Source organism: Chrysochloris asiatica, unplaced genomic scaffold, assembly GCF_000296735.1.
Source record: "Chrysochloris asiatica unplaced genomic scaffold, ChrAsi1.0 scaffold00133, whole genome shotgun sequence".
NCBI lineage: Eukaryota > Metazoa > Chordata > Mammalia > Afrosoricida > Chrysochloridae > Chrysochloris > Chrysochloris asiatica.
The window spans coordinates 6,642,758-6,667,241 of record NW_006408651.1 but is presented as its reverse complement, the minus strand read 5'-3'; the positions used below and the strand labels follow the sequence as shown (position 1 = coordinate 6,667,241).

General features: G+C 39.6%; 1 protein-coding gene across 3 annotated transcripts in view; it reads right to left on the bottom strand.

The window, feature by feature from the left end:
* Positions 1-401: 401 nt before the first annotated feature.
* Positions 402-24,484, bottom strand: part of MARK1 (MAP/microtubule affinity-regulating kinase 1) — a 182,486-nt gene continuing 158,403 nt past the window's right edge. Inside the window, exons 14-18 of one of the 3 annotated variants that reach the window (XM_006869702.1) lie at positions 21,682-21,782; positions 20,204-20,368; positions 17,859-18,110; positions 6,690-6,734; positions 1,877-2,528 (exon numbers count right to left, since the gene is read on the bottom strand). In XM_006869702.1, the coding sequence (XP_006869764.1) occupies positions 2,174-2,528; positions 6,690-6,734; positions 17,859-18,110; positions 20,204-20,368; positions 21,682-21,782 (918 nt within the window). In that variant the 3' untranslated portion in view covers positions 1,877-2,173. Of the gene's footprint in view, positions 2,529-6,689; positions 6,735-17,858; positions 18,111-20,203; positions 20,369-21,681; positions 21,783-24,484 lie in introns of all 3 variants that reach the window. The other 2 variants (XM_006869704.1, XM_006869703.1) reach the window with 2 other exon arrangements.

Genomic DNA, 24,484 nt, shown 5'->3' with positions numbered 1-24,484 from the left:
AGTACGCTGGATAACTAAGTCTGGTGTCTGGTGCTCAGGAAAAAATGGGTTAAGGCTGGAGCTATGACTTTGGGAATTATTAGCATTAGGAGTCCGAGTGTGGCACTGTGGGTTAATGTGCTGGACTGCAAAGTCAGTTTGAACTGCAATATCAGCAGCTCAAGTTCACTAGCTGCTCCTAGGAAACCCTGTAAGTCGGAACCAACTCAACAACAACAACAATATATATTAAAATATTTAAATGATAGGAATTCCTATAAAGGGATTTAACTTTTCTTGTCTAACAGGTGTCTTGAAAACCTATATAGCTTTACCCCTTGGGAACTAAATTTGAAACACATGAAACAAACTCCTCATACAGAATACTTGGACACTAGAAAGCAGGTGATTCACATTCTGATAAAGAGCAAAAGACAAGTGCTTTATTATGAGAACTGTTCAAGTAAAATTTCAGTGTGCACCAGTGAAAGTGAATAAAGATTTGCATCAATTTTTTTTCGAATGAACACTAGGTTAAAAAGGGGCTACACAGTTTTGTTTTTGTTTTTCCAAACACCACCCTTTGCTAAGGCAAAAATACATTTCATTTTAGAACAGAACTGTTACAGAAGAAAGCTACATCACAGTACGGTACAGAATGTAAAATTCATCCTAGTCTGGAAGCCATTGTGGAATGGCACATCACCTACACTGAGAGCTTCTAATGTAGGTTAAAATTACAGTATTTATCACAGCTTTATTTTTCTTTAAACTGATAAAATTTGAATACACTTTCTATTTCTCAGGAGTGTGCAGATGGGGCCCATATGCTGAGATTACAGTAATTACAACATTAAATAACATTGCACAGTCAACCTCCAAGGTTAATTCAGTATAAAAGAACAAGTATTAAAATGTACCTTTACTAGTGGTTTTACGTCGCATAGATCACTAATTATGAAACAAAAGTAGGCAAACGCCCAATTACAAAGCTGCACATTATAGGCATAACGATGTGGAATAAATACAAGAAATCTGGCAAAGTATTAAAAACAACAGGCTACATGGGAACAGATTGAACAACCACGTAAGCATAAATCAATAATATTACCATTATATAAATAGTATGCTTTGCTCAAAAGTCTTTTAAGTACTTACAGATATTACCGTGGCAGGGGGTGGATGAAGAAGAAGGAAGGAGAATGAGGCAAATGTCCCCAATGCCAGTTAATTCCTGAGGTGGCATTATTTCTTAACTGATGCATTGATCAACACTGTAAAAATGAGTTTGTGCTATGAAACAGTCCCAATATTATATTTCCACAATTACATTGCGGTACTCTGAAGGCAGCAAACCTAAGTGACAGTTTACATCATGATAATCAGATGAAGTATTTATTCTTCTTAATTTTGCTGCTACAGTTAGCAGTGGGCCAGAAAACACTTTGCAGTTCAAAAGGTATTTGATCTAGCTTTAAGTTTTTCTCCAGTACTTCTTAGTTAGCTCAAGGCAAAGCTATTATTTATTTTCATGTACTTTATTTTAAAAACTAAGTGCCAACACTGTAAACATTTTGTATCTTTTCAACTACACCTTGTTGGGTAACAAGGATAAAAGCAAAGATAAGCAGGAATAATTCAGTGTATAATAACAGCTGATCTATTTCTCAGCTTCTGGTTTAAATTTATATATGATTTTAAAATAATTTTTTTAAAAAAAGTTCATGCTACAATTGTAAAGACTATTTTTGTGCACTTTAAATTTTGGACACAATTTTCAAAACTGTATGATGGAGGTAAGAATTTTAAAAACCCACCAAAATGTAAATAACAGGGAAAACATTTTCAACTCAAAGCATCAAACATACATTTATGTGCAGAAATCTAGACAACTATACAGGTTTTTAAGCAATCATTTGTTTATTATACAACTCTATGAACAGAAGATGAACAGAAATACACAATATACTTACCTGTACATGTGAACCTACATATTTTAGCTACAGATATTTATTATAGTTCATACTGACTTTAATTTTACAGTTCCTAACTATGTATAACCTTATTGCATGAAGTGTAAATTCTACATGGGGCAGTTCACAGGCCAATCACATTCGGCATTACTAGTACATTCAAAACCTGTACCTCACTGATGGATGTGTCGTCTTCCCTGATCCTGTAAGTTTGGATTTCTTTATAGCTTAAGCTCATTTGCTATTTTGGATGCAATGTTCTTAAAGGCAATAGAAGTCCCCGATATTCGCTTGAAGCGGACCCCATTGAGTGACAGCCGTGGCAACTTGCAGACTTCCATTTCCCACTGCACGAGGCTATCCTGTCTAGCATCTCCATGGACACAGAAAAGCAAAAATCTCTCCTTTTGTTCATAATCACAGTTATTTGCATCTAACACTTTTCGGATTTCCCGCATCATGTCATTGGGGTCCATCGAACTGGTGGTCTTCATACTCCATGTGAACCGCAAAGAACGCGGCTTAGAGTCTTTACCCTCTTCTTTATCTCTTTCTTTTGGTTCCCCTGATGTACTTCTGAAAGAAGAGGGCAAAGGGAAAACAATGATAAAGAGACATCCAGCAAAGAAATCTAAACACACATGAAGTCTAACTTCAGTGCCTAATAAGACTTCCTAATCTGTAGACTAGCTTCAGGTAGACACAACACCTTGCTGTTACATAAACGGTCTCTAGGATACCATCTGAATGACTTCTACTAATACCTTCCTTCTGAAATAACAGTTTCCTAAGTATCTTTGTTTGTGGGAGATAAGTTTGCAGCCAAAAGTGAAGAGCTTAATACTTCTTTCAGTTCCTTACATACGAGGGAGTTTCAAAGAGCTCATAGAAAGACTCCATTATCTTTTAATTCCATTTTCCCATGAACTGTGTGAAGCCCCCTCGTACGTCTGCTTATAAGTGTAAAAGCAGATTTCTGGTATGCTGGACATATTGACACAACAGGGAACACTAACATTCCACTTGTAAATACACATTTTTGAAATATGAAGAAAAATGGCCCTTTTCTGCCTTTTTTGGGGGAGGTAAAAGGAATGCTAGGGACAAGGATAGTAGCAATAACTAAAGAGGGAAAGATAATTATTTATGACTGATAATGTTGAGAAAGAATATTGCACTGCAATTATATAAAAATGTCAGGCCCCGGCACTCTTCTTGATATCCTCCAATGGTTTCCGGTTTGGCTCACAGATATCCTTAAAATAGACTACAAGGCCCAAGAGGACCTTCACTTCAATCCCTTGCCCCCACCCCCAATCTCCTGCTATTTTCCTCCCTAAGGTCTCCATGCTATCCCTTGGGCATATTCTGGCCTCATTAGGGCTTTTGCACAGGGTCTTCTCCCAGTCAGAAATGCTCCCCCAGCCTGACACAAACACTAGCTGTCTGGCTGATCCCCTCATTCCTTTCAGATCTCCACGACCACCCTACTGTAGCCCAAGTCCTACCCAGGCATAGCCAATACCCTGACCCTGCTCTGCTTTTGTTTTTATGGCACTCATCACATTCTAATATTTTGATGTGTATTATTTAGTGTCTGACTGTATCACTAGATTATAAACTCCAGAAGGGTAAAGTGGTTTTTGGTCTGTTTTATTCACAGATATGACTGAGGCACCTAGAACTTTTCTGGGCACATAGTAGATGGTTAATACATATTTGTTCACCGAATCAAGCTTACTGAATTGTGATCATTACAGATCTTCCATAAATAATATAGAATCAGAAAAACTATGTAACACAATCACAGAAAAGGTAAAATTAATTATGAATCAGAAGATCCTATAATTAAATTTGTTAAGTCATTAGCCAAACATCAATGTTTCAATTTTAACTTATTAGCCTATCTTATTTCAGATATTTAAGGAAGGAATGATACACTTTGGAAGGAGTTTATAATATACTATACAAACTATACAAGGGAACTTCAAACAGTTCCTGGAAAAACGATATTACAATAGAAGTTTTCCACAAACTTTGTGAAGGCCCTTAGATTAGTATGTCCTTTCAACATGCTACATACAAATGTACACATTTGTGTGTGTGTATCCCTCTTATTCCTAGGTGGTATCCATGCTCCTCAGGCTCTGTGAGTAGTGTACTTTCAGAAAACAAAGAACAGTTGAGAAAATAAATTTCCAAAGACTGTTAAATAAGTGTGGAAAGTTTTTACTCTAATCTCTTCTGTATTATTCTTTTTCTTTGAACAATGAGTCTACGTCATTATATCAGAGGACTTTTTGGGTTTATAAACTCAGTAGAAGGGAAAGAGTAATTTCTCAGGTTCATGTGGTAACTAGGTCACAGAGTCAGCAGGGCAGACTCTACCTGAAGAACCGGGAGGCTCTTCAATGATGGCCTGGCAGAACCCTCTCATTTAAAAAACAGACCTGAAGTCCAGAGAGCTTACATGGCGTCTCAATGTCATAGAGACAATGGGTTGAAAATGAAGACTAGAAATCAGGCATCCTAATTCCAAGACTAGTTTCCCTTCTATGCTACCAAGAAAACCGAGACCTTAACACAAGCTGATTTTTCCAGATAACCTCCAATGCATTACCACTGATAATGCTAATTATAGAAAGCTTCCAGAAACACTGCTACTAACAGTAACAGCTAACATTTATGCAGCACCTGGTATGGCATTGTTGGTTAATGCGCTGGACTGCAATGTGCGCTTGAGATGCAAAGCCAGTACACGTCAAGCTCACCAGCTGTTCCTCGGAAACCCTATACAGGGTTGCTATGGGTCAGAACCCCACTCTATTGCACTTAACAACAACAACAACTTAAGAGCCAGGACTCCTGGGGTGGCACTGTAGGATCAGCACTGGACTGTTAACCACAAGGCTGGTGGTTCAAATCCACCACCTGCTCCTCGGAAACTCTGTACAGTTGGAATCAACTCAACAGCACTTAACAACCACCACCACTAGGAGCCAGGAACTGTTTTGAGTGCCTCATATGTATCATTTCTTTATTTACCCCTCACAACAATGCTGTGGGGCTGGCAGACTGAGGAAGTGGAGGCATAAAGATCTCAGATCTCAGAGTTAGTTCAGTGGAAGAACAGAGCCATCATGACCTGCCACCTCTCTGAAACGAGAGCACCTCATGGGGACAGGTTCCATTTCACCTCTGCTCCTTGCTCTGTAGAATGCAAACTTTTTCCCAGTTGTTGTTATGAGGATTAAATGGCCAGCACAGTCTCTTACAGAGTATAGGTATTTAATAGGTCTTTGTTTAAAAGCAACAAAAACAAAACAAACCCCCAGACACAGGGAATGTGAAAAATGCTTTGTAAATATTTATAAAAGCTCCGTTATCAAGTTCTTATAATTTTAATTAAAACCACACCATCTTATTAAGTAGGTAAAAATGCAGACAGGCTAACTACAATATTAGCTGCCACTCATGAGACAACTCTATTAGACATTTAGTAGAACTAGAAGAATAGATAAAGGAAGGGACTTAAGAGTAATAAACAAGTGAGGGAGAGGCAAGAAACAGAAGTTCTCCAAGTTTCTTAAACAGTGAGAGAAAAGTTCAAACTGTTTTCCTGCCTCTCTTTGGCTCCTACTCTGGTGACTCAGGCACTAACACAATAAATAAGTATTTCAACTACACTGACTAGAGGTTAACAAAGGCTCTTTTTTTTTTTTTTTTTAAGGACTACATGGGAATGCTTACTAAAGTTTTTCCAAAGCTCATTACGTTTTGGATTTGAAATAATTATGAAGTAGAAATGAAACCTTCTTTTTGCATTTGGCTGTTCAAAAATCCTCCCTGAATGAAGCAATGCCATCTGTCCTACTTAGGAGTTACTTGTCATGATCTGAGGTTTATGTTCTATCTTTTAATGCTTATGTCTGCTCAACAGAACCTAACACTTCACTCCTGAAATTTCACATTTGTAAAATAGGAACATAACTACCAACACGTCGCTAATGTGGCTCTAAGTCTAGCAGCAGCAGCAGCAGCAGCAGCGTCTGGAAACACGTTATAAAGGCAAACCTCTGGCTGAGGATTGGATACTCTAGGGGTGGGCCCCGCAATCTGTGTGTTATCAAGTCCTCCTGGTGATTTTCAATAATGCTCAAGTTTGAGACCCACTGACAGTATTAAACATCAAAAAAACAAAAACTACAGTACTTTGAAAGTTTTAGATAATGGTCCGCAACTGAGTATTTGCCTAAAAGATATTACTAATATCAAATATTAAAAATTTGCTTACCTCAGTGTTAAGAAGTTATGTGCTATTTGACTCAAACTAATATTGGTTGCATTATTTTAATGAGAAAAGGATTGGTGCATTTTAATCTATTAATTTTATTTCTGCTAACCAGTCACTCCTTGGAAACCCTACACAGGGTCGCTATGAGTCAGAACCGACTTGGCGACACTTAATAATTCCAAGAAGACGTATTTCATAGAACAGAATGGCTGCTTTCTTTACAAAGAATACAATTCAAAATAACGTTTGGAAAACACAAGTTTAAAAATAATCAGTTTAAATTATATGCAATATTAGGAAAATCCACCCCAATATAAACTTTTAACACACACATCTTATCTAGCTATAATTTCTACTCATGTTTATCAAATGCTGTATGCATTTCAGAAGCACGTGCTCATACACAGGGGCCTGGCGGCGAAGGATTGGTAGTGGCTCCTCACCTTGAGGTGTCGGTTCTGCCACTGGCTTCGCCTTCACTTGGATCCCTCAAAACAAAGTGAAGGTTGAGATTTAATGATAAAAAGTGAAAAGTGAAAAATACACCAAGAAAACCTACATCTAAAATAATTTTCAAATTAACTTGCTCAGCAAACTTCTAGCACATTTCTCCATTACTAATCAGTTGCAGACTATGCATGTCATCTATTCCATGACAACCACATAGAACTATCACTTATTGAGCGTCTACTGGGTATATTATCAGAGGAGATGCTAGGTAAAAGTTCAGGATTTTTTGTTTGTGTTTTTAAAAAACACGATCTCTCATTTCCCAACCACATGATTTATTACGATCATAATTTATCTTTTGGCTTAGTTTAGTTCAACCTCAGGTTAAAACTATTTAATAACTGTCAGCAACAAGATCCAACTTCATATTTGTTATTAGCTATAATTCTAGTAGTCGCTCAATTTAGGGAACCGACTGTAGCTAGGAATAAAGCTGAATGCATACATGAATATTTCTAAATATAAATAATCTACAAATAAGCAATTACTTTATTTCAGAAGTTATGCGACCAATTCATGCACAGGATAAAGCATTACAGCAAATCAACAGCTTATCCAAGCAAGCAATTCTAAAAACATGGATTCAGTCTTTACGAGAAACTTTGATCTTACCTGGATGTCCACCTGTGGAACAAATAGCAAAACCCCAGAAAACTCGACTCATTGCCCTTATGTTCAATGTAATTAGTACTTTTTGAAGTGTGACATAATTTTATACAAATTGTGAGTTTTGTATAACTAAGTATATACATAAAGTATCATAGTTACAAAAATGTTATGAGATGGCTTTTGAGACAACAACAAAATATTAGTAAATACCTGGGGAAATCACCAACTTGGACACTTAGGAAGCTGATGTTTTATACTATTTAGGCAAATAATTGTAACAAACATAAAGTCAAAGCTACTCTTCTCCTACCCACAAACCAATGAACCACATCCATTCACCAAGCTCTAAAACAAAACTCATCACTTGTTGTTAAACACAGGAATTCCTGATTCCTCGCAGGGCCCTTTAACTATATGCTTTGCTTGCTGAACATAATGTGCCCAAAGCCATTTCCTATCTAAATTAAAAAGGATAATAAATTCTATTCTCACATTTAAGTGGGATTTCTCAAATTTCTATTTTTAATGACTGGCATTTTCGCTGGTGAGTGTAAGAAGAATTCAGTTCCACCTAAACAAGTCTATTTTTATTATAGTACAATGCATTACATAAGCAATGTTTTGGAGCAGGCTCACTACAACAATGCACACTCAGTTACTTGCAGTGGACTGCTCTGTAATGAAACAGCAGTGAGCCAACTTGGCGACAAGAGGAGACCTGCTGCTGCTCACTCCAGTGCTACTGAGTGTTTGACATTACAAGCGGAGTGGTCCTAAGACCCCACTTTCCCCGCTATTCCTGTTCAAACAGTACTGGACTTATCACACCATTCCTTATAGCTTTTCTTCTCTTTCTGGATGCCACACTGGCTGGAAGAATCACTGCTACTTGGCAGTTGTTTCAAATAGCCCAGCATCTGTGTTTTAAGTGGCTATGGTGGAAGGCAGATGAAGAAACACACAGAAGGCACAGCTGGTGAAACAGCATGCGTAGAGAAGTAAGACTCCCCAGCATTTAAAACTCTCAAAAAGTCAAATCCCTTATGGGATGGGGCTTCAAAAAGTTTGTGGGAAAATTCCTTTGTTTTTTCATTTGAGTTTTCCATAAACTTTTGAAGTTCTTTCATGTTTGTTGTTAAGTGCTAATGAGTCGGTACCAACTCACAGTGACCCTGTTTAGGGTTTCTAAGGAGTGGTTGTTCAGTTTGAACCGCTGACCTGCGGTTCAAACCGACCCTGCAGTCCGGTGCTTATCCCACAGCACCATATGTATCACAATATATAACTGATTGACTTGGTTAGGTTACAGGCATACCTCCTTGTCTTGTGTTTTGCTCCATTGTGCTTCACACACATTGTGGTTTTTACAAATTGAAGACTGATTGCAACCCTGCATGAAGCAAGTCTACTGGCAGCCTTTTTCCAAAGTATGTGCTCACTCTGTGTCTCTGGGTCACATTTTCTTACAGTATCACATTTTTTTTTTCATAATCCACTTGTACACTAATAGACAAAAATAACTTTTTATATGCATTGGGAAATCAAAATCTTCTTATGCCTTGCTTTATTGAAAAGATCTGGAACCAAGCCTACTAGATCTCCAAAGTATGCCTGCATTCCTTATAAAAGAGTGAAGCCATTATTAAAAAAATCATCAAGCTTGATGTACTCTTCAGTTTACATAGTGATTAGTTAACACTACGCCTATCCAAAGCAAGTGATTCTAAATATTACTTAAAGGATTTTGAGATGCTAAGTCTATCCTCCTTTTATAAAACAGTCTAGTGTAAACACTTTTCTAATCCTGACATTCTTTCCTAACACCAGGAAACTAGTCTTGTGTGGTTGTTTCGGCATATAGCTTCTGTACTGGCCAAGGGAAACTTGGAGAACTAATGGGCTTTCTCTTTGCAATAATGGCTAGGTGGTGGTGGTTATGTGCCGTGGGAATCGGTTCCAACTCATAGTGACCCTGTACAGGGTTTCTGAGGCTGTAAATCTTTACGGGAGCAGAAAGCCTCATCTTTCCACCATGGAACAGCTGGTAGTTTCGAACTGCTGACCTTAAGGTTCACAGCCCGATTAGTAACCGCTACGTTACCAGAGCTCCTTAATAATGGCTTACAAACAAATAAATAAATGATTGTTGTTGTTGCTTTTGTTAAGTGCCAAAGAGTCTTTTCTGACCCACAGCGACCCTGTATAGGGTTTCTAAGAAGTGGCTGGTGGATTTGAACTACTAACCTTGCAGTTCAAACCGACCTTGCGGTCCAGCACATTATCTTGCAGTGCCACACCAGGACTCCAATTAATAATTCACCCTGAGTTACTCTTTAATCTTCCTTTTGTCAAGTTTAACAACCCGAATTATTTTATTTTTTTCCCTGTAAAATTCTATTTTCATTTCCTTTTTTTCCTTTAATAGCATTCAACTTTGTTCACTCCCAAGTGTCTCAGCTTCCAAGTTTCACTTAAAGCTAGCCCTGCCCCCAGTTCTGGTGCTGATCACACAGGGCATTACTATGTGGGCTCCGTTCCTTTTGGCTTCGAATACTGTAGAGAAGGAAAGGCAAAGGGAACAGAGAGAAAGGCAAGTCTCAAGCCCAAGATGGGCTTAAGAAGGATAGGCCCATGGAAAGAACTGAAAACCTGAGAAATGAGTTGGGAATATTAAACAAATAAGACTGGCATAGCTCCTGCAACATCCTCTAGTTGATCTCCAACTCTCCCAAAAGCTGAAAATGCTGCAACTGTAGGAAGATTAGCATTTCCAGTACGTCAGATGCTAAAGAACTTAGCAGGCATAGTCCCTGTATTGGCACCATTACTTTGCATGTCTTCCTGCAGTCATTGGTGGTGTCTTACACAGCCCAACATAAAGCCATCAAAAGGTTCCATCTGGGAATACCTTATGCGCTGCTGTGAACACGAGTCTATCTGTACAGTTAAAGCTGTCCACTTGATAACAAGTGAGTTCTGAAAATTGAGGATTTTTTCTCTTCCCTGACCAAATCCAAATTAATGAAAATCACAACATTAAAACCTCCACAAAACTGTTGCTACCCTCAGAGGCTGAGTCTGAACACCCCTGTCTTATTCTCTAGCTAATGACCTGTTTCCTTCACAGCATTTACCGGAGCTGGTTATTAATTCATTGGGTTGTTTACTTTGTAAATTGTCTTCCTCATTATTAACCTACTCACTCAGTAGATGTTTATTGAGTGTCTCCTCTGTGGTAGGCACTGTTCCAGGGCTTGTGGACTCAGCAAACAAGACAAATAATAACAACAAAACAAACAACTTGTTCTCATGCAGTTTCGTTTTCAATAGGGAGATAGACAATAAACAAATAAGTGATGTGTATGTGTTATCTCATGGAGTGTTAAGGGCTATGGAGAGAAATAAAGCTGGGAAAGGAAACAGGGAGGGTAGGGCAGGGTAAGGTGTGTGTGTGAGAGCAGATGATGTGATTTTAAATAAGGTAGCTGGGGAAGGTTTCTCTTGAGAAAGTGGCATTTCAGCAAAGACTAGAGGAAGTGAAGAAGTGAGTTGTACAATGACGGTCCAGGCAGAGGACAGACTCCTGAAGCAAGAGTGTGTGTGGTGCGCTAGAGCAGAGCTGGACGCCTTCTCTGATGGGTGTGGTAGCACAAAGGGGAAAAGTGGCAGAAGAGGAGGTCAGTATAGAAATGGGCACCCAGAACATGTGGTCTCATAGGCCACAATGTGAGCTGTGACATTTATTGTGAGTTACTCGAGGGTATTAAGTTGTGGAGTGACAAGATGAGACCTAGCCACTACTGTAGAGCTCACTCCAGGAGGACAAGGGCAGAAACTAGAAGGCCTGTTAGTGTTGTGAGGAGGTGAAAGATGGATGGTGCTTTAGACGGTGGTGCAAGTGGTAGAAGCAGTCGGTTCCTAGAAATACTGCAAAGGTAGAGTCAACACAATGTGCTGGTGGATTTCATTTGTGTAGTATGTTAAAAAGAGCAGCCCAGGATGACTCTGAGGGGTCCAGTCTGAGGAAGTGAAAGGATGATGTTGCAGTTACCTAAAATGGTGAAGAATGAGGGAGGGGTAGGTGTTGGGAAGAGGACTGGGAGCTCAGTTTTGGAAATGTTCTGTTGGAGAGTTTATTTTACATCTAAGTGGAGAGACTGAGTAGGCATTTGGATCATATGAGTCTGCAGTTCAGAGGAGGAATCTGGGTTAAAGATACACATTTGGGAGTTGTGAATGTAAGAAGGAATCTAATGTCATGAGCCTGAATGAGATCACCAAGACAGTGAGGATAACCAGAGAAGAGAATGAGTCTGAGACTGAGCCCCAGAGCATTCTGCTATTTAAAGGTCAGGGGAAACTGCGAGAGTCTAAAAAGAGCCAGAAAAGGAGCCTGAGAAAAGATGACTAGGCTCAAGAAGTAGAAGGAAAACCAGGAGCTAAATGAGGGAAATGGTGCACCTAGGTGGAGACTTATAAGACCACAGGTTACTCATAGCAGGCAGGCCCACACTAGCACCTAGTAAAGGGCCCAGCACATAATGTTGTGGCTGTCGAGTCAGTTCTGATTCATAGCGACACTGTACAGGGTTTCTAGGAGTCCTGGTGTGAAGCCGTAGAATAAGCACTGGATTGCTAACCAAAGATCAGTGGTTCACACCCACCAGCTGCTCCTTGGAAACCCTAGAAAGCGTCGCTATGACTCAGAACCAAACGGGCACACAACAACATAGGGCTCCCGAGGAGCAGTTGTTGAGTTTGAACCACCAGCCTTATGATTAGTAGTCCAGTGCTTATCCTACAATCCCACACATAGTAGTCTCCACATAGTTGCTGAATTTCTACAGAGAGATCTTTTATTTTCACCTCCCAAGAAAAATCTCTATGGCATTTTCCTGCTCTGATATTCTGCCTCCTTCCTCTTATACAATGTTTCCTATACAACCTACATTTTATTTCAGGATAAAGAGATTTTTGCACAATGCTTAATAAATAATGAATATTTAAGCTTTGATTCAAGGGCAAATTTACGTAACATTAAAGCTGGGCTTTGAAAACGCTGCTTCCCTACTCAAAGATGGCAGTGCCCCCATGGTACAGTGGATCATAGCTTTTCTAGCCACAGTCTAACCCCCACCAAGTGACTGGGTGGAATTGTGCAAATAGGGTGTACAGGACTCTATAACACAAGGAGTGCTCAGTTTTACCATTCCGCTGGGTTTTAAATGAGTCATCTCAGAAGTGGAAAGGGTGATCTCACAACCATCAAGAAAGAAGAGCCAGGAGCTGAGCACATCCTTTGGACCCCAAGATCCTTGCATGCTGAGCCTCCTTGGTCGAACAGAGACAGCTGTGACACCAGAGATGGAGAAAGGTGGGAGAGAAGTGGCAATGAAATAGTAGCAGAAGCAGCACCAAGAGCCTGGCAGGAGACAGAGTGGTGAGCTTCCCGGCCCACAGATGGGAGAAAGCTGAGTGTTTTCAGGCAGGAGGCTCATGGGCAGAGTGGGGTGCCTCCAGACACTTAATCTGGAAGCTACAGTTGTCAACCCATGGAGCTAGAGTACCTTCAGGCTGAGCGGTGTGCCCTCTGGATACTTATTGGCAATATTAAAGGAGCTCTGTAACATTGTCTGAACAGGGCAGAGGCCAAGGGGTGAATGAGAGGTTGAGGATGAGAGAGAGGTCTGTCTACAGGCACAGCTGAGAAGAGGTGCGCCTGACCAGATAGCTGCTTTATTCTAAGCATTTCTGATGGTGAATCGTAAACTGTTAGCTTGTCTGTGAGGGGCCATTACAATAGATGATTGGACCCAGCAGAGAAGTAGAGGGCCATGGGAGGGACGACTGGTATCAGAATTGGGTAAAGAAAGTTGGAGGATAGAGGCATGTCTGATATCTGTCTCACAAGAGTAAGCATTGGGCTGATGCTGAGTTCTAGTCATGTTGCTCCTTGTGACATCAAATCAGATCAAAAGCTGCCCTGTCACCATTTTTACAGCCCCAAGGGTCAGAGAAAAAGAGGAAGACCCCCAGCGAGATGGAATGGCCAAGTGGCAGCACCAATGGGTTCAAGCATGACAACAGTAGTGAGGTTGGCCAAGGATCGGACCATGTTTTGTTCTGCTATGCATAAGGTCGCTATGAGTCGGTACCGACTCGATGGCACCTAACAACAACAACAACTTAAAGACAGCAGTCAACGGACTATGCCATTTTGAAGGTGTAGCTTTCTACAGTCCTGCCAACAATCCAATCTCAGACATCACGCTCCTGAAATGCCTCACTACTTCTATTCGGAGTCTCCTATCTCATGGCTTTGACTTGTATTTGCTTCATCGTGGTTCATGTGACAAACGGCCAACAATGTAAAAATTTGGTCTGTTTCTGTTTAGCTTTGTTAGCCATGACAGAACTGGTTTGAAGCTCTACATTGAAGGGCCAGTAGGAACTGTCCCTAAGTCAGTAATTCATAACTTGTATATGTTTTTCTGTTTTGTATTATGATTAGCTGTGGGAAGGACATTACAGGTCCTTTCAAGATTGTAAAAATCTTGAGAGCACAGATGTTGTCTTATTCATCCTTTTATCCTAATCTGCTCCTAGAACAGTGCTTTGTACATAATAGAACTTTATATTGTTAAGTGCTGTCAAGTAGGTTCTGACTCAGAGAGACCCTGTATAGTGTTTCTAAAGAGTAGTTGGTGGGTTTAAACCACCAATCTTGCAGTTAGCAGACCAGTGCTTATCCTACAGCATCACACTCCAACAGGATTTTGTTGCTGTTAAGTGCCATCAAGTCAGCTCTGAATCAGTGACCCTGTACAGGGTTTCAAGACTTTTTAAATCTTTGCAGAAGCAGAAAGCCTCATCTTTCTCCTGTGCAGGGAGAAACTGGTAGGCTTGAACTGCTAACCTTGTGGTTTGCAACCCAGTGCTTATCTTAGTAGGCATTAACAGGTCAAATTTACATCAACCAGGCTTGGGTTCAGCAACCTGTATAATTAATGTGTATTTACACTCATACTCTGTTTAGAGTATAATTTTACTATGTTATCAAATTAGAAGCTATGTATTTCATTTTGCTTTAACTGTCATGATGCTAAGATTTTATGAAGCTGAATTATATATGTAACCAAAATGATTCTAGTATATAACATTTTTATACAAAGAAAAAATGGGTAAACTATGTATTATTAAGGAGCTCTGGTAGCACAGTGGTTACGAGTCGGGCTGCCAAACTCAAGGTCAGCAGTTCGAAACTACCAGCTGTTCCATGGGAGAAAGATGAGGTGCTCTGCTCCCATAAAGATTTACAGCCTCAGAAACCCTGTGTAGGGTTGCTATGAGTTGGGACCGACTCCACAGTACTTAACAACAGCAACATATATTATTAGAGTCCAGGTGTGGCACTACAGGATAAGCACTGGACCATAAGGTTGATTTGAACCGTAAGGTAGGAGGTTCAAACTCAACAGTCACTCCTCAGAAACCCTATAGAGGGTCGCTACGAGTTGGAACCAACTCAACAGCACTTAGCAACAACAATATATTATTAGTGAGGCATTAAAAAGCATTTTTAAGATAAGAGCTACTATCATTTTTCTTTAAGTGCTTCCAACTCATAGTGACCCTATATAGGGCTCCTAAAGAGTGGCTGGAGTCCTTGTGTGGTACTGCAGGATAATGTACTGAACTGCAAGGTCAGTTTGCATTGCAAGGTTGGCAGTTCAAACCCACCAGCCACTCCTTGGGAATCTTATAGGGTAGCACTGAGTCAGAACTGATTCTATGACACTTAACAACAAGGAACAGCTAGTACCCCAGCCTTAACAACACAGTTTTAAAAACCAGAAAACAACAAATGCTTGCAAGGGTGTGGAGAGACTGGGACCCTCCTACACTGTTGATGGAATGTAAAATAGTGCCACCACTGTGGTAAATGGTGTGGCACTTCCTCAAAAGATTGGAAATAGCAGTATCGCATGACCCAGCAATTCATCTACTTGGTATAAATTCCCAAGAAATAAGAGCCGTGACAAAATTAGATACGTGTTCATTGCAGTACTATTCACAATAGCAAAAAGATGGAGCCAACCTAAATGCTTGTCACTGGAGGAATGGACAAACAAACTTTGGTACATACACAGCACTGAAGAACAATGAAGGTATGGACACCTAATTAACATGGAAGAGCCTGGAGGACACTATGTTGAGTAAAGTCAGTAACAAAAAGGACAAATGATGTTACTTCATCACTATTGGTTGTAAAAAGTGAAGAAAAGGCTTTTATGCTAAAAAAAAACAACAAAACATTCTTTGATGGTTAGTAGGGGTGGGAGAGAAAGGAGAGTAACTCACTGGTTAGAGCAGGAGTGGGGAATGTGGGCCATATCAGGCCCTAGAAATCATTTGGTCTGGTCTTGCCAAGGCAATCACAGTTCCAGCCATCGCATCATTGTTGTTGTTATGTGCCATTGAGTTGGTTCCGACCCATAGCGACCCTGAACAGGGTTTCCGAGGCTGTAAATTTTTATGGGAGCAGAAAGCCTCATCTTTCTCCCATGGAGCAGCTGGTAGTTTCAAACTGCTGACCTTGCAGTTCGCAGGCCGATTCGTAACCACTACGCTACCAGAGCTCCTTAGCCATCACATTAGGGGAGCATTAATTAAATGTCTGACCAAATATAGCAGGCTAATTTTTAAGCTGATAATTTTGTATGGCCCATGAATTATGTTATAAATTTTGGCAGAAAAAAAAAAGGTTCCCTACCCCTGGGTTAAGGAGTTCTGGTAGCGTAGTGGTTACGAATCGGGCTGTGAACTTTAAGGTCAGCAGTTCGAAACTATCAGCTGTTCCATGGGAGAAAGATGAGGCTTTCTGATCCCGTAAAGATTTACAGTCTCAGAAACCCTGGACAGGGTTGCTGTGAGTCGGAACCGACTCCATGGCACATAACCACCACCACCACCCTTGGGTTACAGGACATTAACTTAGGCACGGGGAAGGCAATAAACAATAAGATGGAGGTTGGCTGAAAATTGATGAAGAAAGGGGAAGACATGGAGGAGGAGTGCAAGAGTTAAAGGGAATAGAGGTAAATACTGGTATATATACAACCCTGGAACAACAGTGATCTATGGATAGATACATGGACAGATATACAGGCTGAAAAGGTATGGGAAGGAGAATGGGAGTATACCCACAGATATATTAAGGTTTGACAGAAACTTTGTGTACATGGGTATCTATGTTTACTGTAAATATATCTATGAATGTGGTGAAGCATACAGGGGGCAAAATGACGAAGAACTGTGAAAACTTCTTAGCCGTTACCAAATACCTTGAGGAACTGAGTTGCTGGCCCTGGGAGCTCAGGACTACAGTCTTGGAGAACACCATGATCAATAGGCATAACACAGTTCACAAAGACAATGTTCTACATCCTACTTTGATGAGTAGCTACTGGGTATTTTTTTAAGCTCATTAGTGGCTATCTAAGGTACAAATATGGTCTCTCCCTGTGCGGAGGAAAGAAGAGTGATGAAAAATGAAGATGTTTGGAATCAATTAGATAGTTGGACTAATGGACCACATGAACATCAGTCTCCATGACATCAGTCTCATCTGACACCCGAAGAGGCATATGGTGTCTTGCTATCACTACCAACTGTTCTGAATGGGATGACGTTAAAAGGTCCTGGATAGAGTAGGAGAAAACGCAGAACAAAACTCAAAATAGACCAGGTTTACTGGTCAAAAAGAGGCTGGAGGAATCTGAGACAAAGGCCCTTGAACACCCTTCAGGTCTTTATCAGACCTTACCCTCATGGCTCAATTTTGAGCCAAGCTATAATTAAGTTTATAGGGGGGACAACAACACTAATAAGGTATACTCAACATGGAATAGACAAACATCCAAGAATAAAAATGGCAGTATTTGCCTCAGGACAAAGTTGAGAAGGAGGGTGGAGTGGAAATTAGAATCACAGGGAGGAAGTGGGATAACTGATGTTAAATGAAGGAAACTGCAATCATTCAAACGAAATGAAGTCTATGATTTGCTGAATGTAAAACTGATGATCTGCTCTGTAAACTTTTACTCAGCTCACCATAAAAAGTTCAAAAAAAAAGATAAATACTATTCTCTGAAAGATAAAAGACAAACTCATATCTGATTTAAAATAGGACATGAGTTTTTTTGTTGTTGTTAAAAACACACAATTTAATGTCAAGTTTTTGTTCTTTTCATTTCTACCTTAGAGAGCTTTAAAATGCTCAGTTTTCCATTTCCTCCCTGCCCTACTTCTCTAAAGGAAAAAGAACTTTGTATCTTCACATGTTTTCTTACTATTTCTGAAAAGATTGGTTGCAATGAAATGACATGAAACTATTCTTGTAAATTACTTTAAAGATCAACAACAACAAAGAAAACCCGAGTTTCCTTCATAATCTCTAGAGGAAACAAACCCAGGAGGTACAGGGTGCTGACCTGCGGACGAATTTGGATGTTATTTTGCTGATTATGCCTGTTGAGGTCCCCCGTCTGGCATGTGAAAATGCACCCGTTTCATGTGATGGTGAAGCAGGTGGTCCATTGTAAGCTGCGCTGCGTCGCTCCCGGAGCTGTTCGCCATGAAAAGTGCTTCGGCTTGAACTCCCTCGGGGAAACCGGGTTCGGTCTGGAGTGGTGGCACTAATACTGTGAGCAGATGGGGAGGCAGCAGGCACTCTCTGAGTTGTACTGCAGGGACAAATTAAGAGGTGATTCAGGAAAATGACAGGGAAAGCTTTTACACATGCTAAAGATTTAATAAAAAACAAACAGTTGTGATAGCACTTCTATTGAAATGACATGAATAGACCTAGTTGGTCACACTGGAGTCCTGGTTTGGCACTTTGGGGTAAAGCACTGGAACCGCAAGGAAACCCTATACAGGGTCACTATGAGTTAGAACTGACTCAACGGCACTTAACAACATCAACAACAACAACTTGGTCACATTAAGATGTGATATATATATATATATATGTGTATTTACTGTACAGTCAGAGACGGATGCTATTTTGGCTTAAAACTAAGGGTCTTTTATACAAATTCAGTAATTGAAGATTAAGAAAGGACTGCAGTAGGGATAAGAGGATAAATACTTCTTCGGTCTCAGGGTTGTCAAACCAAGGCTGTTGCAGGCATTCTTACCAGTCTGTTTTTATCCTTCTTTCAATTCACAAAATGTTGTATGTTTTGTGAGCCAATATGTTATTTAGGTAAAAGATTATCTCACGGATTAATTTGGTTCAAGGTTTAAAGAATATCTCAGGGCACAAGTCCAGGGGAGTCTTCAGTCTCAACTGGTCCATTAAGTGTGCATGTTTTAAGAATCTGAGTTCTCTGTTTCTTTCCCATTCTATCAGGATCCATCTAGTGTGTCCATGAGAGAACTGCTGGTAGTGGTAGCTGGGCACCATCTAGTTGTTCTGGTCTCAGGGTAGATGAGGCCATGGTTCATGTAAACTATTAGTCCCATAGCTTAGTTTCTTTCTTGAATTTTCAGTTACCTTTTTACTCTTTTACTTCAGACATATGTTGTTGTTTGTTGTTGTTCAGTGCTGTCGAGTCTGTTTCAACTCATAGCAACCCTGCATAGAGTTTCCAAGGTGCTAATAGTTGTTATCTATTCAATGGCTACTCACAAGCTTTTAAGACCCCAGATGCTACTCACTAAACTAGGATATAGAACATACACTTTAGGTACAGTATTATGACAACTGACTAAGTTGTCCCACAACACGATGGTCCTACACCTTTAAACCAGAAGACCTGTCCCATGAGGTATTTGGTTAAGTCTAAGATGTACCTGTAATTGTGTGCTTTATGTGCTTTACTAAAGAGACCTGGTTAAAGTGCTTGGCTGTAGGGATAGATCAGTAGTTTGAACCCTCCAGCTACTCCTCAGAAGCAAGATGTGGCAGTGTGCTTGCAGAAAGACTTACGGCCTGGGAAACCCTGTGAGGCAGTCTTACCTGTCATGGAGGGTCACTGCCAGGCAGAACTGACTTGGTGCTAACAGGTTTCTATGTGGCATATTTGACATATGAATACCACACTCACATTTTTTAGTTGTTGTTGCTATACATTCTTATTATTCTCTTCTCGTGCACAACTCAGCAATGCGAGTCATGAATTTTACTGTTTATCAAAAAGCTTTTCAATAGAAAAGGTTTCTATTCTAACTTTCCACATATAACTTAGGGCTCAGTGACAGCACAATGCTATTTGGCACTATCAATATGAGCAGCATGCCTAACTGAAAGGACACGAATGTTGGGATGTTCCTAGATTTATGAAAACCTAAAACAGATAAATAATAGAAAAGCAGTCATATCATTTTATATCTGCAAGGGCTCTTTGAGATCATCTGTTTTTATTGACTGACAGGAAGTTTAAAGCCCAGTTATTTTTTAAGAACAAGTAACTGGCGAGGAGAATTAACAATGATTTATCAATTCCTGGCCCAGTAGTTTGTTTTTTCCTTCAATTGTTTATTTTAAATGATAAAAGTATTAATTTACTAAATGGTAAATTAGGCACCAATACTTTACTTACTAGATGGATCTAAAATAAGATCCTCAAAGACAATTCCTCTAGAAAATAAATCAGATTTTAAGTGAATTATTTTTTTGCTAAGAGCAAAAGCATGTAGTTAGTTAATGTTACAATTCAGACTTCCTCAGACACAAGCACGGAGTCTCCTAAGAAAGCGCTTACTTACTGTGATGGTGATTGTGCTATATTTTGAAGAGACTGAGCCAAATGAAATGTAACCAGTACGTTACCCAGGTCGGTAAGCTTCGGCGCCGTCTTTAATGGTTGGCAGTGTGACTTTAATAGGGTGACCAGAAGCGGACATGGACTTCTGGTGGCGAGGTCGCGCTGAGGAGACGCCAGAAGCCACAGCAGAGCCTGCGGAAGACAGGCTGCTCGCAGACATCTCCGTAAGGCTTCCAACGCGAAACAGTCGAGAAGACCAGGTAATGCAAGGAGGAAGAGAAACTATGGTTTGCTACACTGTAACAACCCAACTTTTAAACAGACAAATTAATATTTTCTATGATTGAAGCATGTGAAAGAAATGACCAGTTTTTAATGACTAATGAAACAATATACTAACTCCTAACAATTTAAACCTGTTAAAATATATTGCTATCTTCTATGATGTATTTATCATTTCCATCCATGGAAAAAATTTCACACATAATTGCAATTCTAAGAAGGTATGAAATAATTTTCATTGATATATGATGATTGTTATGTGCTGTGGAGTTGGTTCGTGGATATATGATAATTACAGATTAAAATGACTATGTCTATAGATATTTTTCATTTCGCCAAAATCAGTTTGGTGTTATGTGCTGTCTGGTTCATTGTCCATTAGTCATCTGATTTAAATTCATAATTATATTCATAATAATACCTCTGGAAACATCAAAAAATATTTTTAGCTCATATCATCAATCAACAGGTTAACTACTGTAGATTAAAGAAACTAAAGACTAGAATTTAGAATAGGAAAAATAAATAGGAGATCAGTTTCTAACTTTCTTTCTAGGCTAAAGTGTCTTATGTCTAAGGGTGATACAACAATGGCCTTCTTATCCCTTATGATGATGATACTTACTTTACAGCCTATCACCTCTACTTAATAAAAACAGATGTGAGAAAGGTCCATCCTCTCTACTGAAGTGATCAGGGATGGGACTGAGATTAGAGTTTTATTAGAATATGCTCCCTCCCTGTCCTTTTATACTCTATTGATGAGTAATCTCTACAACTCAGGATGAAAACAGCTTAATTTTTTAAATAATAAAAATAAATGTGGTTTATCATTATTTAAAAGACAACATTTTGAGAACTGTATGGTTCTGATAGACTAGTTCACATGGTTACACTTCTTTAGAAGAAGGAAAATAAATCCTCATATGTGGATGCATTAATGACTTGATGGGAGTGGGGAGGAAAGAAAGAAGAAGGTATCAACAGGTACAAGGGAGAAAATTCAAATTGTGTAGCTCAGATGAAGTTGTGATTAAGTGCTATGCAGTATGAAAATATTTACTACCAGACTTTACTCAGAACATTTTCCCATCCCCTCCATCCTGGTAAAGCAGGGGAGATTCCTTAAGTAAGAATGGTTGGTTGCAATCTTACTGTTTTATACTTCTTTCCTTGTGACATTTCAGCTGCAGGAGTTATAGCCAAAGCACTGCTGTAGGATAATAACATTTCTACTACTACTTGGCACTAGGCCTCCTACCTGCTGTCTTTCCCATTCTGCATTGCCACATATCGATCTGTGGTCCTTTCGCAGACATACGTGTTCCTTCTTGCCATGCTACCTCCAGAATATACATTGTTCTTTAAGAAGGAAAAAAAGAAATGTTAACATTTCTAACTGTATTTGTAGAAAGTCAAAGAAATGTATTTGATCTGCAAATAACTTTGAAAGGAAAATCTAAAGTAGAATTTTAATTAATCATAATTTTACATGTAAGAAGATCTAAAAGGCAAAATATAAATCAAAAACATCATTTCAGTTTTAGCTTACTCTCCCTACAGCAGCAATCAGCTGACATTTAGATGCAGCCAGAAAGCTGGGCTTCCACTGCTGTCCCGTCCTTTATACGCTAGTGGAAGGAGAAGGACATAGGAGTTGCAGAGGCAACTTTATATGACTAGGGGCAAATGTCAACTCCACAGTAAACACCACTGCAAACAGAGATCCTGTGCAAGGAAGATGGTCCTCCTATCTTGAAGCCTGTAAGTTGCCATTCTTCACCTGCTTTAGAAACCCTCATAGCCAATGGGGATGTTAAAGAAGCTCCAGGGTGGAGGCCAGCAACAGAAGTGTGCTCAGTCCCACTATGAGAACATTTCCTGTAGTCTCAGGTTTTAGGTGGGGGCCAAGCCCAGTCTGAGGAGCTCTGAGGAAAACATTAAGCAAAAATGGGGAGATAGGTAGATCGATTCTTTTACCTATAACCATCAATCTACAAACCTCTCCAGTACCTCCCCCAAAACTTACTAGTTACTCATACTACAATATACAAGGGGACTTTGAGAAGTTTTCAGAAAAATTAAGAGAGAATGGAATTTTTTCCAAAATGGCTAAAATATTCTTTTGTTTAATTCTTACTTCACTAGAAAAGAAAAATTTCTTATTTTAAGCTAATTACGGTTTTAGTATTTTAATATTCTTTAAAATACATAACTACCCTAACATTTGTTTAATCATGACAACCACAAATTTAATAGGCATATTCTTGAATTAAATCTGGACAAAATATGAAAATATCATTCATAATTGGGCCCACCTAAAAATGACATACTTACACTCATGAAAAGACTTGATCAAATAATAAAAAGACAATTTATAGACTAGAAGTTCTGAGGTGGACTGTAGGATAAGCACTGGACTGCTAACCACAAGGTCGGTGGTTTAAACCTACCAACTGCTCCTTGGAAACCCTATGCAGGGTTCACTATTGAGTCAGAACTGACTCTTAATAACAGCACTTAACAACAATATCTAAAATATATAAACCTCAAAATCATTTTTTTTCATGTCACAAAAGGTATCCTCTTTTTTTTTTTGTTTCAAGGCACTCTAATGAGCTCTGGTAGCGTAGTGGTTATGAATTGGGCTGCGAACCGCAAAGTCAGCAGTTCGAAACTACCAACTGTTGTGCTCCCGTAAAGATTTCCTGTACAGCCTTGGAAACCCTGTGCAGGGTCGCTATGAGTCAGAACTGCAGAGAGGTCAGCTCAAAGGTTATGGCAACTTTTTTTTGCAATTTCAAAGGATAATCTTGATAGATATTTCTAAAAGGACAATAGAAAAACCACAGGGACTAATTATAGAAGAAATTAAAGAAAAATGAAATCTTCATCGGTGAGAAAAAAGTCAAGAGAGTTGCACTGAGCAACTTTTTTCATCATGACAATGTTCCTGCTTGTTCTTCAAGGATAACAAGGCATCTACTACATGAATTTTTTGGGGAAACCTTATCCCACCAACACTATATCCCTTCAGAATTCTTTCTGTTCTCCAAAAGTAAGGAACATTGAAAAGGAACACAATTGGAGACACAGAGACTGCCAAAATTGTCATTGTGTTGTTGTTAGGTGCCATGGAGTCCATACCAACTCACAGCAAACCCATGCAAAACAGAATGAACACTGCCCGCTCCTGCATCAACATCACATTCCTTGTCCACTGATGTTGCCACTGTGTCAATCCACCTTGTTGAGGGCCTTCCTCTTTTCCTCTGACCCTCCATTTTATAAAGCATGATGTCCTTTTCTAGGCCATGGTCCCTCCTGACAATATGTCTGAAGTATGCCTGAAGTATTTCCTCCAACACAGATTCGTTTTGTTCTTTTGGTAGGGCATGGTACTTTTAATATTCTCTTCCAACACCATAACTCAATTATATTAATTCTCCTACTGTCTTCCTTATTCTTTCTCTACCCAACGTTTACATACATATGTTGTTGTTATTGTTAGGTGGCATTGAGTCGGTACCGACCCATAGCGACCTTATGCACAGCAGAACGAAACACTGCCCAATCCTGGGCCAAACTCTTTACTGTTGCCACGCTTGAGTCCACCGATGCTGCCACTTGGCCAAACCATCTCATTGGGGGTCTTCCTCTTTTTCTCTGACCCTCCACCTTACAAAACATGATATCCTTCTCCAGTGACTGGTCCCTCCTGACAATATGCCCAAAGTATGAGAGACGAAGCTTGGCCATCCCAGCCTCCAAGGAGCACTCTGGCTGCACTTCTTCCAGAACGGATCTATTGGTTCTTTTGGCAGCCCATGGCACTTTCAATGTTCTCCTCCAACACCATAACTCAAATGCATCAATTCTCTGTTGGTATTTAGAGTTATTACCTCCATGAGCATAGGTCAGGTTCATCAAATTGTAGCAATTTACCCTTGTTTCCTTTATCAAAATTTTTTTTTTAATTATTATTTTTTAATCTTCCTCTAGTTGAGTTCTGATTATCAAGCCATCAAGGCTAAGTCAAATGGGTACTGTCTGCAAGTTTGAGT